The following is a 14,705-nucleotide window of genomic DNA, read 5'->3' as shown; positions in this document are numbered from 1 at the left end:
TATTCATTGCCTGCTCTAGGGAGTTAATACTAAAACCCTGGTTAGACCATACTTGGAGTATTGCAAGCAGTTCTGGTCTCCATATTATAATAAGGATATAGATGTACTGGAGAAGGTGCAAAAAAAGGTTTACCAGAATAATAACAGAGCTGAGAACTTATACCCATCAGGAAAAACCCAACAGGCTGGGGCTATTTTCTCCAGAAAAGACTGAGGAGTGACCTAATAGAGGTTTTCAAGATTATGAAATTACTTTATAGGTTAAATGTAGAGATGATTACATTTGTGACTGTGACCAAAACTAGGGATCATAAATATAAGATAATCAGTAATAATTCAGGAGAAACATTATTTACCCAGAGAATAGTTAGAATGTGGAACTCGCTACCACAGGAAGTGGTTGAGGCAATTAGAATAGATGCATTCAAGGGGAAGTTCGAGAAGCACATGAGGGAGAAGGGACTATATGTTGCTGGGATTAGGTGAAGAAGGGTGGGAGGAGGCTCATGTGGAGCATAAACACTGGAATGGACTTGTTGGGCCGAATGGCATGTTACTGCACTGTAAATACTTTGTAATACTTTGTAATTCTCTGACTTGTGCCGGATGCAGGCACAGTGCTTTATACAACCTGTTACCATGTGTGCTCAGATAAAAAGAACCATAGAGCTAGTGGCAGCTTCACAGACCCCTGCAGGGGGATCCCAAAGCAATGAGGGAGTCAAGCAAAGAACAGTGTTTAATCACAAACTCTGTTGACTGCTGGCATTGAGACCTTAGAAATGGATACTTAGTTACAGGAAACTAGCTGTTGGATTGCAGACAGAAATTGTTTGCAAAGAACACCAATGGTCGGCCTTGTCTACTTCACCGACACCCTAGGGACTATTCTCATGCAACCCACTAGGACTTCAGCTACGCTATTGAGAACATCCTCAGTCCCCTGACCTCCCCGTGAGGTCTCCGATGCCCTCCCCCTCCAAGGCCTCCAATACCTTCCCCAGTGCCCCTAACCTATCCCCAGAAGCCTCTGTTTCTCTCCCTCAGGCCTCTGATAGCGCCCCCCGTGCCTCTCCCACACAGACTCCTGACAAAGCCCCCAATCACTGGGATCAGCAGCCCACCTGATTGACCCCCCTCAGCCAACTCCTGATCCTGTGGCCTTCACTGCTGGCTCACTCCTGCCCCCACCACCAACTGGAAGCCAGCCTGTTAAGCAGGCTTGGCTTCCAGGCAGGGAACTGATTGGTGATGTCATGTGCACCTGCGGGGTAGTCCCGATTGCTGAGTTCCCTGTGACTTTTGGATCCCCTCCCACTCCTGGCGGGTCAGTAAGTGAAAAATTAAATCCTCTTATTCCCATCCTCACAACCTTCATATGTGCTGCTTGTATTTCTGCACCTACTTTGGTGCTCTAACTGGTATAAGTGTTGATTCTGCGAAAAGGCAGTACAAGGTTTCAAAGAATCTTCACAAAATCATCATTGCACCAACTTGATAAATGCAGCCTGTGAAAATAAAACATATTTGAAAATGTGAATGAAACAACAAACTTGCCTTAAGGGGGCCTCTGAGTAGGCCCATCCTCTGTAACAGTGACGTTACCAGATTTAATGGGGAAAGTTGATGCTGTGGGCAGAGCATCATCCAAACTAAGTAAATTTGTCATGGGACCTGATTCACTTTATTTACATAATAATATGAGGCATGCTCATGCTGCTTTCACAACCTCTGTGAACTCTCCCAAACTGCGGGCTGGATTTTGTGGAGGAGGTGAGGCTCTGGGTGCCAGGCCGAAAACACAGGGGGAGCACCCCTCCCACCCCCCCGCCCCTCCCCCAGAGCAATCCTCCAGTGTTTTGAAGCCCATGTGCCCAGCGCTGGGATCTTTGTCCCGTTAAAGACGGGGATCCCATCTCCAAGAGCTGCCGGCCAATCACAGGGCAGGCAGCTCAGTAGTATTGGCTGCACCACTGGAAGCGGTGGTCACTGTCGGTATTGCAGAGGCCTTGGACCCTGGCCCAGTGCTGGAACCCCCAGACCTCAGGTAAGTGAGGTGTGGTTGTCGGGGCGAGTCCGGAACATCCCGGCGAGGGGGATGGGAGTATGGGCATGAAGTCAAGGGGTAGGGGGAGCCACGATGTTGTAGGTTTTTCCGGTGGGGGTACTCCGTGGCCCACAGATTGCCAGCAGCGGCGGGAAGAGGCCCTTAAGTGACCGTTAATAGGCCACTTAAGGGCCTGAATTGGCCTCTGGGCAGGAATGCTGTCCCGCCCCCCAGCCGCCTTAGGAGGGCCCATAAAATCCAGCTGGTACAGAACTGTGGCTAATACAATCGTAATTTTTGAAAGCAGAGTGTAAGCATTTATCAGTGTGGACTGCACATGTCCTCTAATGGTTATTGGGATCATGATGTGCCAATCCTGGCAGTGCAGTCAAAGTTAAATTATTTTAATGTGTAAATAATTACCATTCTCTTTAATCAAAGTTCATATTTTCCATTTGTAGCTGATGAATGCAGTGAACACATTAGATCGAGATGTTTTGAACCAGTTACATGTACAACTTATGGAATTGCGAACCTGTCATGGCTTTAAACAGTGCAATCCACGGACCAGAAACATGAACGCAGGTACAGATACCTATTGGTATTCCCATTATAGAATATAGTGCATGCACAGTTGGCTGCCATATGTTGTAACTTTTACACTTAAAATGAATTATTTTACTCCTGAACAAGTGAGAAGAATTAATGGTCTTTAAGTTTATAATTTATGGATCACACTATAGAAAAATGAAAGGCTGGTTCATAGTTCAGTAAAAATATTGTAGTTGAGATACAGTGCAAATTAATTATGGTAATTACATTAGGGAGCTGTTAACTTGGTATTACAAGTGATTCAGGAGTTAATGCCCTTATTAAAATTTATGGTTGACATTGACAGAATAATTATCTAGACTTGGAGTTCATTTCCCATATACCATCAATACTAACTTCCATAGGGACGAAACCAGCCAAAGGCTAAATAGTTTGTTATAATTCTAAGCACTCTTTCAGTGAGCTAGCTAAAAGAGTTTGGAGCAACAGCTCATTCTGTTTGGACCTAGGAGCCGAAAATATGTGAGAATCAATAGTTCCAAGCTCATATTATTATTCCTAACTTTGTTTTCTTGCACGGTTTACTTTGTGTTCATTCTTCATGAATGAAAATGGCATTCCTTAAATTCATGTATGGTTGGCAATCCTGAATTGTTCTCAAAATTGGTATGTTTCCCTGTTTAGGAGGAAAAGATGAAGAAAACTTCGATCAGTACAGGTAATTTTGTTTTACATAACAATGTTGCTTCTTTATATCTAATGGAAATTTATTTTTTACTGAGGAATATTTCTGCTTATTTTCAATCAAACGTATAGTACTTGGGGGAATATTAATCCTAAAATAGGGCGGGTTGGAATTGGGTCAGGGGCTAAACTGTTAAAAATTTAAATCCCCACCCGAACATTCCTACAACCTGCCCACTTCCAGTTTCAACGGAGGCAGGACAGGGAGAGGGCGACCAGTTCACTCCCAGGATGCGGGTTTGCACTTTAGATGAGATTGCATGCCTTAAGTTTAGTCACCGTTTGAAATTTAACCCTGACTGCCAGGTTTCCCAGGCCTTGGGAAACCCACCAGCTAAATCAAGGTGAGGGACTGCTGATCAAGAGGTAAATGCCTTTCCACTTATCTATGGGATCCGGTGTGCCTGCCTTGCCAATTACTGCAATTGGACACCAACCCCCGACCTTTCTGATTGGCCGCCAATCTCTGTCCCACCACAACCCTGAGGCCTCTGACCTACGCACCCCCCCCCCCCCACCCCGAGGCCTTCAATTTCCCCTCCTCTAAGGCGTCCAACCATCTTCCCCGGCTACTGATGTTCCACCTCCGACCACATTCTGCACCTCCCCACCCCAACAGGCTTCTAATCTCTCCCACAGACCTCTGGCCTCCCATGGATGATGGCTCCTTGGTGTCGACCTTCAAGGTTACCTTGACCCACACCAAAATCCCCAGGCCAATTTTACCCCCACTCCCCGGTCTTGGATATTCCCCCCGCCACCCCTGTCCAGGCCTCTGATTCCCCTCCAAAAAGCTCCCAACATCCCGCCCAATCATCCAATTGTTCCACTGCTGCCTCCTCCTCCATGAATTCTGTGTGTTGAGGAAGAGTTTCCGGGCATCGGGTAGGTGTTGGGTCGCTGGTTGCCAATGCCTTCCATTTCCTCTCCTTCTCAGACAGATTTTCCTTGCTGCGGGAAGGGTTGCCGGTCTCCTTCACAGCACGAAGCGTGTTTACCATTCCTTCCTTCAGCCTTTCCTTGGACCTTGGCACCTGTGCGTAACTGAGGCAGCGCTTGGGGCAGGTGGTGGCCTGCCCCACCACACAGGTTGCAGCACTTACTCTGCTTACAGTCCTTGGTCTAATGGCCTTCCTGCTTGCAGTTTTTGCAGACAACTGTACTGTAGCTGGCCACCACATGACCAGATTTGCCACAGGTCCGACAAACTCCGGGCTGCCCCACGTAAACCAAGAAGCCCCGACTTCCCCCGATCGTGAAGCTGGAGGGAGGATGGATGATGGCTCCTTGGTGTCGACCTTCAAGGTTACCTTGACCTGCTGCTTGCTGGTCCCAATCCCAAAGGGGTCCTTGACCTCGGTGCTGCTGCCGGACACCTCGATGTACCTGGCGAGGAAGGTGAGTACATCCATGACAGGAACATGGAGGTTGTAGAGGTGGATTGTCACCAGCCGGTTCCGTTGTGACGGCAGCGTGAGGGTTGACATTGGCGCCTGGTTTCCCTTCTCTTTGATCACCTTCAGGAGCTTGATGCATCCCGCCACATTCTTGAATGTCACATTGAAATATCCACTGCTGGGGAGGTCCTGCAGGCAGAAGATGTCCGCAACTTGGAATCCACCGCATTCGATCAGGATTTTCTTAATGAAGAAGGCACGGTCGATGGGTGCATCTCCTTCACTATCTTTCACCGCCACTCTAGAAATGTTACGCACCCCCTGGTCTGGAGCTCTGGTGTTGGTTGCAGCCATTTTTTGCTTGAAGCTTTCCTGGGACAGGTACTAAAACCCCAACCAACAGGAAAACAACAACCACGATAGATCTCCAATCCCAAAGGGCGAAATGCCGTAAAAACGGCGCTGAAAGCCCCCAAAACCCCCCCAAAAAAACACAAAAACAGCACCTGCATCACAGTTATAGTCACCAGTACTTTCTGTTTTGTTATGTGCTAAATCATTTTAGTCTACCTCCAATTGTGTGCAAGTGACCTGTTGGTGAGTTGCGGGATTCAGCAGTTCTGTAGGTTGGTGTCAGTCGATCCAGGATCAATTGGTGCAGAAGACTAGTTTAAAATGTACATATCATTCAGTCATGTTTTTACATGTGTTTGTGAATCAATGTATTTCTCAAATGATTGATATTTTACAAATTATGATGTGTTGCTGTACTCAGTAGCAGGTTTTTTTGTATATATATCTGGCTGGTTTCTCAGAATAAATGAGCATGAATAAACTTCTCTTCTGGCGAGCATAGAAGCTCATAGCACCATCAGAGAACTTGTTTTAATATTGAGAAACGTGTTTAACGTTGATGGCATGGAAGACCAATCGTGTAATTAACAAAACTATTTACAGTTTGAAATTCATACCACTCAACTGTCCAACTTTGCCTGGAATGTCCAACTTTGTGAATGAATTTCAATACTGTTTGTGAACTAACATCCTTGAATTTTGAAGCTGAGGCTCCCAAGAGTTTCTTTTACAATTCAGAGGAGTTGGGGGTTAAAGTAAGTCTAAAATGCTTAATTTGTTTTTGTTCACTTCTCAATCAGAGGGATTATAAAGATTAAGTTCTCTGTTTACTAGGTATAACAAAATTATAAACCTACTTATGAAAAATATGTTGACAATCTTGTAACAGTGCAAGGCAGAAATTTTCTCTTAAGAGGTTAATCTTTTTAATTTCAGCAGTGTGAAGAACGAAGCACTTACTGGTCCCTTAATTTGTATTTTGAAGCTACAATAGATTAAAGTCATTAGTAGCACAAATATTGGCATAAAACTGAAAGTACACAAATTGAATTTTCATGGACTACACATAGTGAATGAAATTGTCCCTGACTTTTAGGACATGTGTTCCAGTTTGTAGGTAGAGAGGTATAATAATGCATTGTCTCAAAGATCATTATTTTTGCACCATCATGTCCATGATAGTAACAATAATTATACAACCAGGTTATAAGCATCATTACAGCATTGCAGCAACATCGCTAAACATTGCAATGAAACCTACTTTCTTCTTTACCTATTCTTTATTATTTATTTTAACAATTTAGCCTGAACACAGCTGAGTTTTACAGAATTAGGGTCATTTATTGTGGGTGTGTAACTAGGAAAACCTGGGTTAAAATTAGAGAGAGAATTAAATATTTAATCTGTCTAATAGATAAACAGTGCGACTACACCTACAAGTGTAAGTTTGGGATTATTCTATTGCTCAAAATAAGCATCATTGTTCCAGAGGACTTGTTTTCCACTATCCCTCCATACCAGAGTTGCAAGCATGCTTTATGCATAAAGCATGGAACTATCAAACTAGGATCACATGGTATGATGAGACAATTGGTAAAGACTGATCTCAGCAAGTATGGAAAGCATTCTATTTTTAAGGTGCTTTATCTCAGTTCATTATTCATCCATGGGTTGAATTGCATCCAGATCTTAAATGGAAAACTTGTATCTCAGAAGCCCATGATACAACCAAGAAGTTTATATTCATCACCATTTCCATGACTTTTCCCCTTTTGAGTTTGTGTTTTGAAATGCTAAACTTTTCTTTGTCTTTGCTGCTTAAACACCAGGCAATATCAGCGTCGGAAATGGCCCAAAACGAAGAGACCAAACACCAAGTCCCTGTGAGTTGTGTGAGAAATGCTCCAATAGATTTATCTACAACTTTGCTGCTACAACAAATTGCTTGCTAACTTTTTTGCATGCAAAGTCTGACCTCAGCATGGACTGACATTACTCTTCCTCTATTTTCTATCAAATTAGTAAATCATTTATGGATTTGGTGTACTATGATATATGTACTTGGAGAACTATTCAAAGAAACAGTTACTCACACATGACTTATATTTATTTATCTAAATATAGGTCTTAGATTTGCCTTAGCATCTGTCAAACCTCAAAGTGCTACAGCTGAAAGTGTGATTACATTTGATTTGCTCAAATATCTTTTTTGTAAAACAACATTCACAACTGAATAGGTAGGGAAACCTACCAATAAATGAAGAAGTAAAGGCAATAATAAATGGGCTGTAAACAGCTACCACTAAAAGAGCTGCCAAGGAAGAGAATGAAAACCAATAGGACCACTCAAGGCAATTTTGAGCCACCAGCCAACTGACTATACACAGCCTTGGAAACCCATGGTGTTCCAGCATACTGCTGCTGTAACTTCAGCAAGTGTCCACCAGGAAAGCATGAACCTAGACTGAGATTCAACCAGTGGGTTCCGGCATTGCTCTGCGAAGATGGGGAATAGTTTTAGGAGGAGCGAGGAGAGATGAGTAGGAGTACTGGAATGGGGTCCCAGAATTTCAGAGTCTGAGGGATGCTTATAGGATATAAAATATTGGAGGGGAGGATCTGAGGATTAGGAATATGGATCTTGAGTATCTAGGAGTATAGGAAGGAAGTAGAGTCTGGCATTATTGAGGAAGCGTGTACTGTTATTATTGGGAAGAGAGGATATAAACTTCCAATAAAAACAAGAAATGCTAGAACCACTCAGCAGGTCTGGCAGCATCTGTGGAAAGAGAAGCAGAGTTAACGTTTCGGGCCAGTGACCCTTCTTCGGAACTGACAAATATTCAAAATGTCATAGGTTATAAGCAAGTGAGGTGGGGGTGGGGCAAGAGATAACAAAGGAGAAGGTGTATATTGGACAAGGCTGCATAGCTGACCAAGAGGTCATGGAGCAAAGGCAAACAATATGTTAATGGTGTGTTGAAAGACAAAGCATTAGTACAGAAAAGGTGTTAACGGACTGAATATTGAACAGCAGCAAGTGCAAACATGGAAAAAAAACAGTGGGTAAGCAAACTGAACAAACTAAGATGAAATGAAATAAATGCAATAAAAAAAGGGTCGTAAAAAAGAAAAAAGAGCCCATTTACCTCCTCTCTCCTCACTATCCCAGACCCCAAACACTCCTTTCAGGTGAAGCAGTGATTTACTTATACTTCTTTCAATGTAGTATACTGTATTCGCTGCTCACAATGTGGTCTCCTCTACATTGGGGAGACCAAGCGCAGACTGGGTGACCGCTTTGCAGAACACCTCCGCTCAGTCCGCAAGCAGGACCCTGAGCTTCCGGTTGCTTGCCATTTCAACACTCCCCCCTGCTCTCATGCTCACATCTCTGTCCTGGGATTGCTGCAGTGTTCCAGTGAACATCAACGCAAGCTCGAGGAACAGCATTTCATCTACCGATTAGGCACACTACAGCCAGCCGGACTGAACATTGAGTTCAATAATTTCAGAGCATGACAGCCCCCCATTTTACTTTCATTTTTAGTTGTTTTTTCTTTTTTCTTTTTTTCATTTTTACATTTTTTACAACCCCTTTTTTTGCATTTATTTCATTTCATCTTAGTTTGTTCAGTTTGCTTACCCACTGTTTTTTTTTCATGTTTACACTTGCTGCTGTTCAATATTCAGTCCGTTAACACCTTTTCTGTACTATTGCTTTATCTTCCAACACACCATTAACATATTGTTTGCCTTTGCTCCATGACCTCTTGGTCAGCTATGTAGCCTTGTCCAATATACACCTTCTCCTTTGTTATCTCTTGCCCCACCCCCACCTCACTTGCTTATAACCTGTGACATTTTGAATATTTGTCAGTTCCGAAGAAGGGTCACTGACCCGAAACGTTAACTCTGCTTCTCTTTCCACAGATGCTGCCAGACCTGCTGAGTGGTTCCAGCATTTCTTGTTTTTATTTCAGATTTCCAGCCTCTGCAGTATTTTGCTTTTAGTTTTATATAAACTTCCAAGTTTGTCTTGCAGTCTCCGTGAATTATAGATTCGTTTTGGACATTTTCTTGTACAAAAACAAAAAAGTGATTTAAAAAATGTTTTTTTTTCAGTTTCATTGAACAATTTCATTTATTAGTTATGGAAAATATTGGAAATGCGGGGGAAATGGTTGTTTGACTTGTTAAACTGGTTGGAGATGGAAGCATATGTGAATGAAATCTTCTGTAAACTATCCAACCAGAGTTTACAACCCTAATATGGTCTGCTGTAATTGTTGAGAAAGTATGTCAAGAATGGGAGTCAATTGTAGCAAAGGAATGATCCTATCAGGTGTGATCAAATAGATTTGCTGAATAAATTTGTCTAGTTCAGAAGAATTTTGTCCATGATTAAGTGTTAGTAAAAATGTTAATGTGAAACTACTAGAGAAAGTTTGACACTAAAGCAAGGGTTAATTATCACACGGGCCTACAGAGCCCCAGCCACATACAGGGCCTGGTAAACTAACCATAATATAGAAAAATTGCATATAACTGCCAGACCAGTTCTTTTTAAGCTTAGTATATTGTGTTACAGTTTATTTTACTGTTATTGCAGTGTTGCAACCATGCTATGGAGCTATCTTTTCATCAATTTTACCACACATTTGTGTTTTAATGGATTGCAGGGTGGGGGGTGTAGTTTGCACACAGCATGTGGAGGGTCCCAAAATTTCTTGGTGCCCAGGGCCCCAACAATTTTTAACCTGGCTTGCACTGAAGTGGAAGTGTGTGACGGCATGCAAGACTTTTAATGAATTAGACATGTTTTTCAAAACAAGAATACACTGCTTTACATTGTACTGTGGAATATGTGGTAACTGTTTCACTTTATGATTCCAAAACCCTAACAACTATCTTTTACCTTTCTTTTCACCAGCACTGATTTCTCAGTGAAGCAGAACTCAAAACATTCTTTGTTTCTCTTCTGCTGGATTACCCTGCTAAAACACTGCATGCATTTATAAAGTTTGTGAGTTTGGTTTTTATTTGAAATGCTATTGGTGTAGCAACGTTTACTAACCATCTTTCATATTATACCATTTAATACCCCTCCATTGGTACTATTGTCTGAGTTTTTTTTATTTTTAAGATGTAACAAATCTTGTGGGTGTGTGGGGGGAGATTAATCCCCTATTATTCTTGATTTCTGGGTGAAAAGTACGAGTACGATCTCTGCCAAATACTGCCCAGCGATTTCCAAATACCCTGGGTGCCTGCCAAAAACAGGTGAGAGGCCCCAGGACAATGCCAATCAGGGCCAAACCCTGTTGTAAGAATCCAATGTCAAATTTAACAAAAACTGGACAGGGCATGCTGTACTCAGTTTCTCAGGGCCTACAATGGCCTAACCAACGGTCCTTAAAGAGACCGCTGGAGGCCACTGGAAAACAGGTAAGTTTTCATTACTTGCCTTATTTTGTTGGAACTTTCAATCACTGGTTTTCTTTTTCTGAGTTCTTCAATATTGGGATAAAGTTTGAAGCTTCCCACGTAACGGAAACAGGACTGTAGTACCCTAAACATGGTTGTGAATGACTTACCATTCAATTCCCACTGCTGCTGTTGGTCAGTGGGCAGCCAGAGTGCGATGGTAGTCCATCTACAATTCATATCGGTGTCTGTGAAGTACATAGGACCACATTTTCCATTTTAGGAGAATACAGGCTAAATCATGCATTGTACTTACTGCACCCAGTGTCAGTTCGTGGTCTAGCTGAAGAGAAGCCACCAGGTAAGTTTGTGTTTAATTTTATGGGGCCTAAAGGAGCAGAATCACTCTCTAAATTGTGTAGCTCACTGACACTATCAAGACTCTCACACACAATGGCTTTTTGGACACGATACTTCAGGATTGCTGGCGCCTATGGAACAATACCGAGAGCATGGGCCTGTGGGGCCAACTTTCGTCTTGAGGGCCAAATTAGTTCAGAATGATTTAGAATTGGTGCTAATCCAACTCTAGGCACAAGCTCGGATAGGTCTAGGGAAGAAACCAGTGTTCCAAGAGGAAGATTTTATGCAAGTGAAAGTAAAAGGGATGGGGACAATTAAGAGAAAGTCTCATTCTGGACAAACTAAAATTCAGCAAGCTGTTGGTAAGCCTTAAAAGGCACCCCAGCCAACAGCAGGCTTTGCCATTGCAGTTTGCCAGCACTATTTAGAAGAGGCCCAAAGCCGAATTACATTCAGGCCAGCATGGACTAGCATGCAGAATGGTCACTCTAGCAACTTTGTACCCATTTTGGCCACAAGATGAACTTCTTCCCCATGTTGGGATACCAGAAAATTCGAAACTGGCTACCAAAAATCATAAGAGGAATTACGAGGAATTCTTGGGATTCTTGTCCTTGCTTTTTTATGCTTGTTCACCATTTCTATACTTAAAATAGAATTGTGCATTTATGTTCCTCAGGGTAAGGCAAGCCAGTGAAATCATTCTGACCCAACAGAAATCATCTTTCCTTCATTCATAAAAAAAGCCCCTTCCTTGGTCAGACGTTTTGTGGTATATTTTGTCTCAAGATACCATCAGCACCAATTCTAAATTTAAAATAATTGTTGAGGCCAATTAGTGTTTTGAAAACTATTTGTGTTTTTTTTTAGCCTACTTTATGTTTTATTTCAGAGGACAACTTTGGGAAGGATGGGAAGGCTAGACACCTGGAAAATGCTGACCTCATTAACAGCGTCAACTGGCAACAACTTGAAACTTTGTACGGACAGAATGAAAACTTGTACGATGATCGACTGAATTTCAATTTTAGCCTTGAAGACTGAATAAACTATGGGGCTGAAGTAGATAGAATGTTTGCACTGTTGGGGACGTTTAATAGATAAGTAAATATCAAGGATCACTTATGTAAATGAGGGTGGAGAGCCTCTTCTACTGGTTCCTAGACTATCTACTGTAACTCAAAGCAATGTCTCACTTTGTTCACAAGCCATCATTTTGGAACACAGCACTCTTGAAATACAGGAACTGACTGATTCTGCAGTAACAGAGGAGGGAGGCACATTTTTTGGTGAAGCACCAGGATTACAGGACAATTCCACTACCAATGCATGTTTTCATTTGTTGATAAAGAGCTTAAGATTCAGCCACTGCCAATGAGTTTGAAAAAAAAATGAGGTGAAGGAAAATTTGGAAAGCGAGAACAGAGATCAACATCAATGTAAGAGAAATAAATGTAAAAGAATGTAAATGGGAGGGAGGAATCGACTTATTCTTTAAGGCCTTGTTTGAAATGAAAGGGAAGTGAATACTTTAATAGAATAATGATTTTATGAATTACGAGCACCATTCTGAGGGTTCTGCTTTGTTTCAGGACCTGTATATCCGTCCAGCTTCTGTCATTATTGGGCAGAATTTTACTGGCCCGCAGGTGGTGGAAACGGAGGTGGGGGCAGGCTGGTAAAATAGGGGCAAACGCGTTGGGACTGCTCCCCAACACAGTCCCGCTGCCAGGGAAGTTCCCAGTGGCGGGTTGCAAGGTGGATAGGTGGATCGGCTGCCCTCACCAAGGAGGTGATCAGCTGATTTGCATAATCATAGGTCCTATTGACAACCATTTTACAGGGCTGCCGGCATTTTGTCAATGGAAGAGTGGCTGCTGCCTTGTGGGGAGGCTGCCAGCTTAATGGAGGTGGGCTCCCTGCAGCAGCCCAGGGGGCAATCAAAGCCAGAGGCCCCGTGTCCCAAAGAGGAGGCCAAGGGCAGGGCAGGCTTTCCCCTCCAACCATCAGCCCCCTAAATTTTTTATTTTTAATTTGCTTACCTGGAGGTGTCCCGAGATCTCCAACATGCTCCCAGTGGCTACCTCCCTCGATGTCGCTGCTGAGGCTTCAGAGCTGCCGGCCAATTAAGAGGCCGCCAGTAGTAAAATCACCAAGCCATTCCCACTGCCGGCAAGTGCGGGTTCTGGACCCACTTTTTGCCCCGACACCAGTGACCCGAAGTTCATGGTAAAATTCCACCCAAATTAATTCTAAACAGCTTTGAGATACACATGATTAAGAAAGGCCAGCTTCTGTATAATACGTAGAATTATATCTTGTAAATACTTAATACTTTTATGTCCATCCATGAAGTTTATTCAAGTAGTGTAGAATTTAAGTCAATACAAACTGGAATGTCCAGCTATATGAAATGAGATCAGAAAAAACAGCCATCATTGAGATTTCACCATTTGATTCACCTAATTGTTATTAAATTTAAAACCTTGTTTCATGCTGATTTGTTCAATTTCATAGATTCAACTGGCATATTGGTTGAAGACTGTCTTTAACCTCACTGATGAAATCAGGATTTGGAATTATATCTTAAAAATTATGTCTTAATTTTAATATAAATGCATTTATTAAATCTTTTACCGTGTAATCAAAACAGACATAAAATAAATTTCATCTCTTTGGACGATGCAACCTTCCATACTAACGCTTCCAGTATGTCTTGTTTTTTTCCACAACCAAGGATTCCCCCCCACTCCCCCGCCCCCTCCAACTGTGGTTACAAGGCCTTTGATTGTGCCCGTCCTATTTGCCGCACTTGGGTTCCCACCCCTTCCCCTCCCTCCCAGAACCATGATTGGGTTCCCCTGGTCCTCATCTTCCACCCCACCCGCCTCCGTATTCAATGGTTCTTTTTCCATCATTTCTGCCACCAGTATGATGCCACCATCAAGCATATCTCCTCCCCTTGCAGCATTCCAAAGGGACCATTCCCTTTGCAATACCCTGGTGCACTCCTCAGTCACCCACAACGCCCCCTCCCCTTGCTACGGCATCTTTCCATGCAAGCACCAACCCTCTTACCTCCTCCCTTCTCACCATTCAAAGCCGCAAACACTCCTTCTAGATGAACCAGTGATTTACTTGTACTTTCAATTTAATATAGTTTATTTCCTGCTCACAATGTGGGCTCCTGTACAATGGGGAGACCAATCGCAGACTGGGTGACTGCTTTGCAGAATATCTCCATTCAGTCTGCAAATGTGACCCCGAGCTTCCAGTCACCTGTCATTTTAATTCTCCACCTTGCTCCAACTCTGACCTATCTGACCTTGGCCTTTTGCAGTGTTCCAATGAAGCTGAATTCAAGCTTGAGGAATAGCAACTTATCTTTCGACTGGGCACTTTAGATCTTCTGGACTCAGCATTGAGTTCAACAATTTTAGATTGTAACTTCTGCCCCCATTTTGTTTCTTTTCTCTCTACTTCCCCCCCTCCCACCCCCCACCCCCACCTTGTTTCTCTCTCAATTCATTTTCTTTGCTTTCAGACGGCAGCTATTCAGGATCCTTCCATTCACGCCTCCTCTAGATGCATCTTTTGTTTCTTTACTTGTCCCATTACAACTCAGTTTGGCCTTGCACCATGGAACCTCTTATCATAGACCTTTTGTTCTTTTTCCCACCCTCCCTACTTTCACTTGCTCTAAAACCTATCACATTTCTCATTTTCCCCAGTTCTAAGGAAAGGTCACAGACCTGAAATGTTAACTCTGTTTCTTTGTCCACAGTGCTGCCAGACCAGCTGAGTATTTCCAGCATTTTCTG

At 42.9% G+C, this 14,705-nt stretch overlaps 1 protein-coding gene across 2 annotated transcripts in view; it reads left to right on the top strand.

The window, feature by feature from the left end:
* Window positions 1-13,581, top strand: part of LOC137378138 (extracellular sulfatase Sulf-2-like) — a 367,355-nt gene extending 353,774 nt beyond the window's left edge. For both annotated transcript variants that reach the window (XM_068048257.1, XM_068048256.1), the window contains 4 exons: window positions 2,509-2,632; window positions 3,284-3,317; window positions 6,924-6,977; window positions 11,777-13,581. In XM_068048257.1, coding sequence (XP_067904358.1) covers window positions 2,509-2,632; window positions 3,284-3,317; window positions 6,924-6,977; window positions 11,777-11,807 — 243 coding nt within the window. In that variant the 3' untranslated portion in view covers window positions 11,808-13,581. The remainder of the gene's footprint in view (window positions 1-2,508; window positions 2,633-3,283; window positions 3,318-6,923; window positions 6,978-11,776) is intronic.
* Window positions 13,582-14,705: the final 1,124 nt, after the last annotated feature.

Source organism: Heterodontus francisci, chromosome 16 (assembly GCF_036365525.1).
Source record: "Heterodontus francisci isolate sHetFra1 chromosome 16, sHetFra1.hap1, whole genome shotgun sequence".
Taxonomy (NCBI): Eukaryota; Metazoa; Chordata; class Chondrichthyes; order Heterodontiformes; family Heterodontidae; genus Heterodontus; species Heterodontus francisci.
The sequence above is the reverse complement of the archived record's forward strand: the minus strand, read 5'-3'. Positions and strand labels throughout refer to the sequence as shown.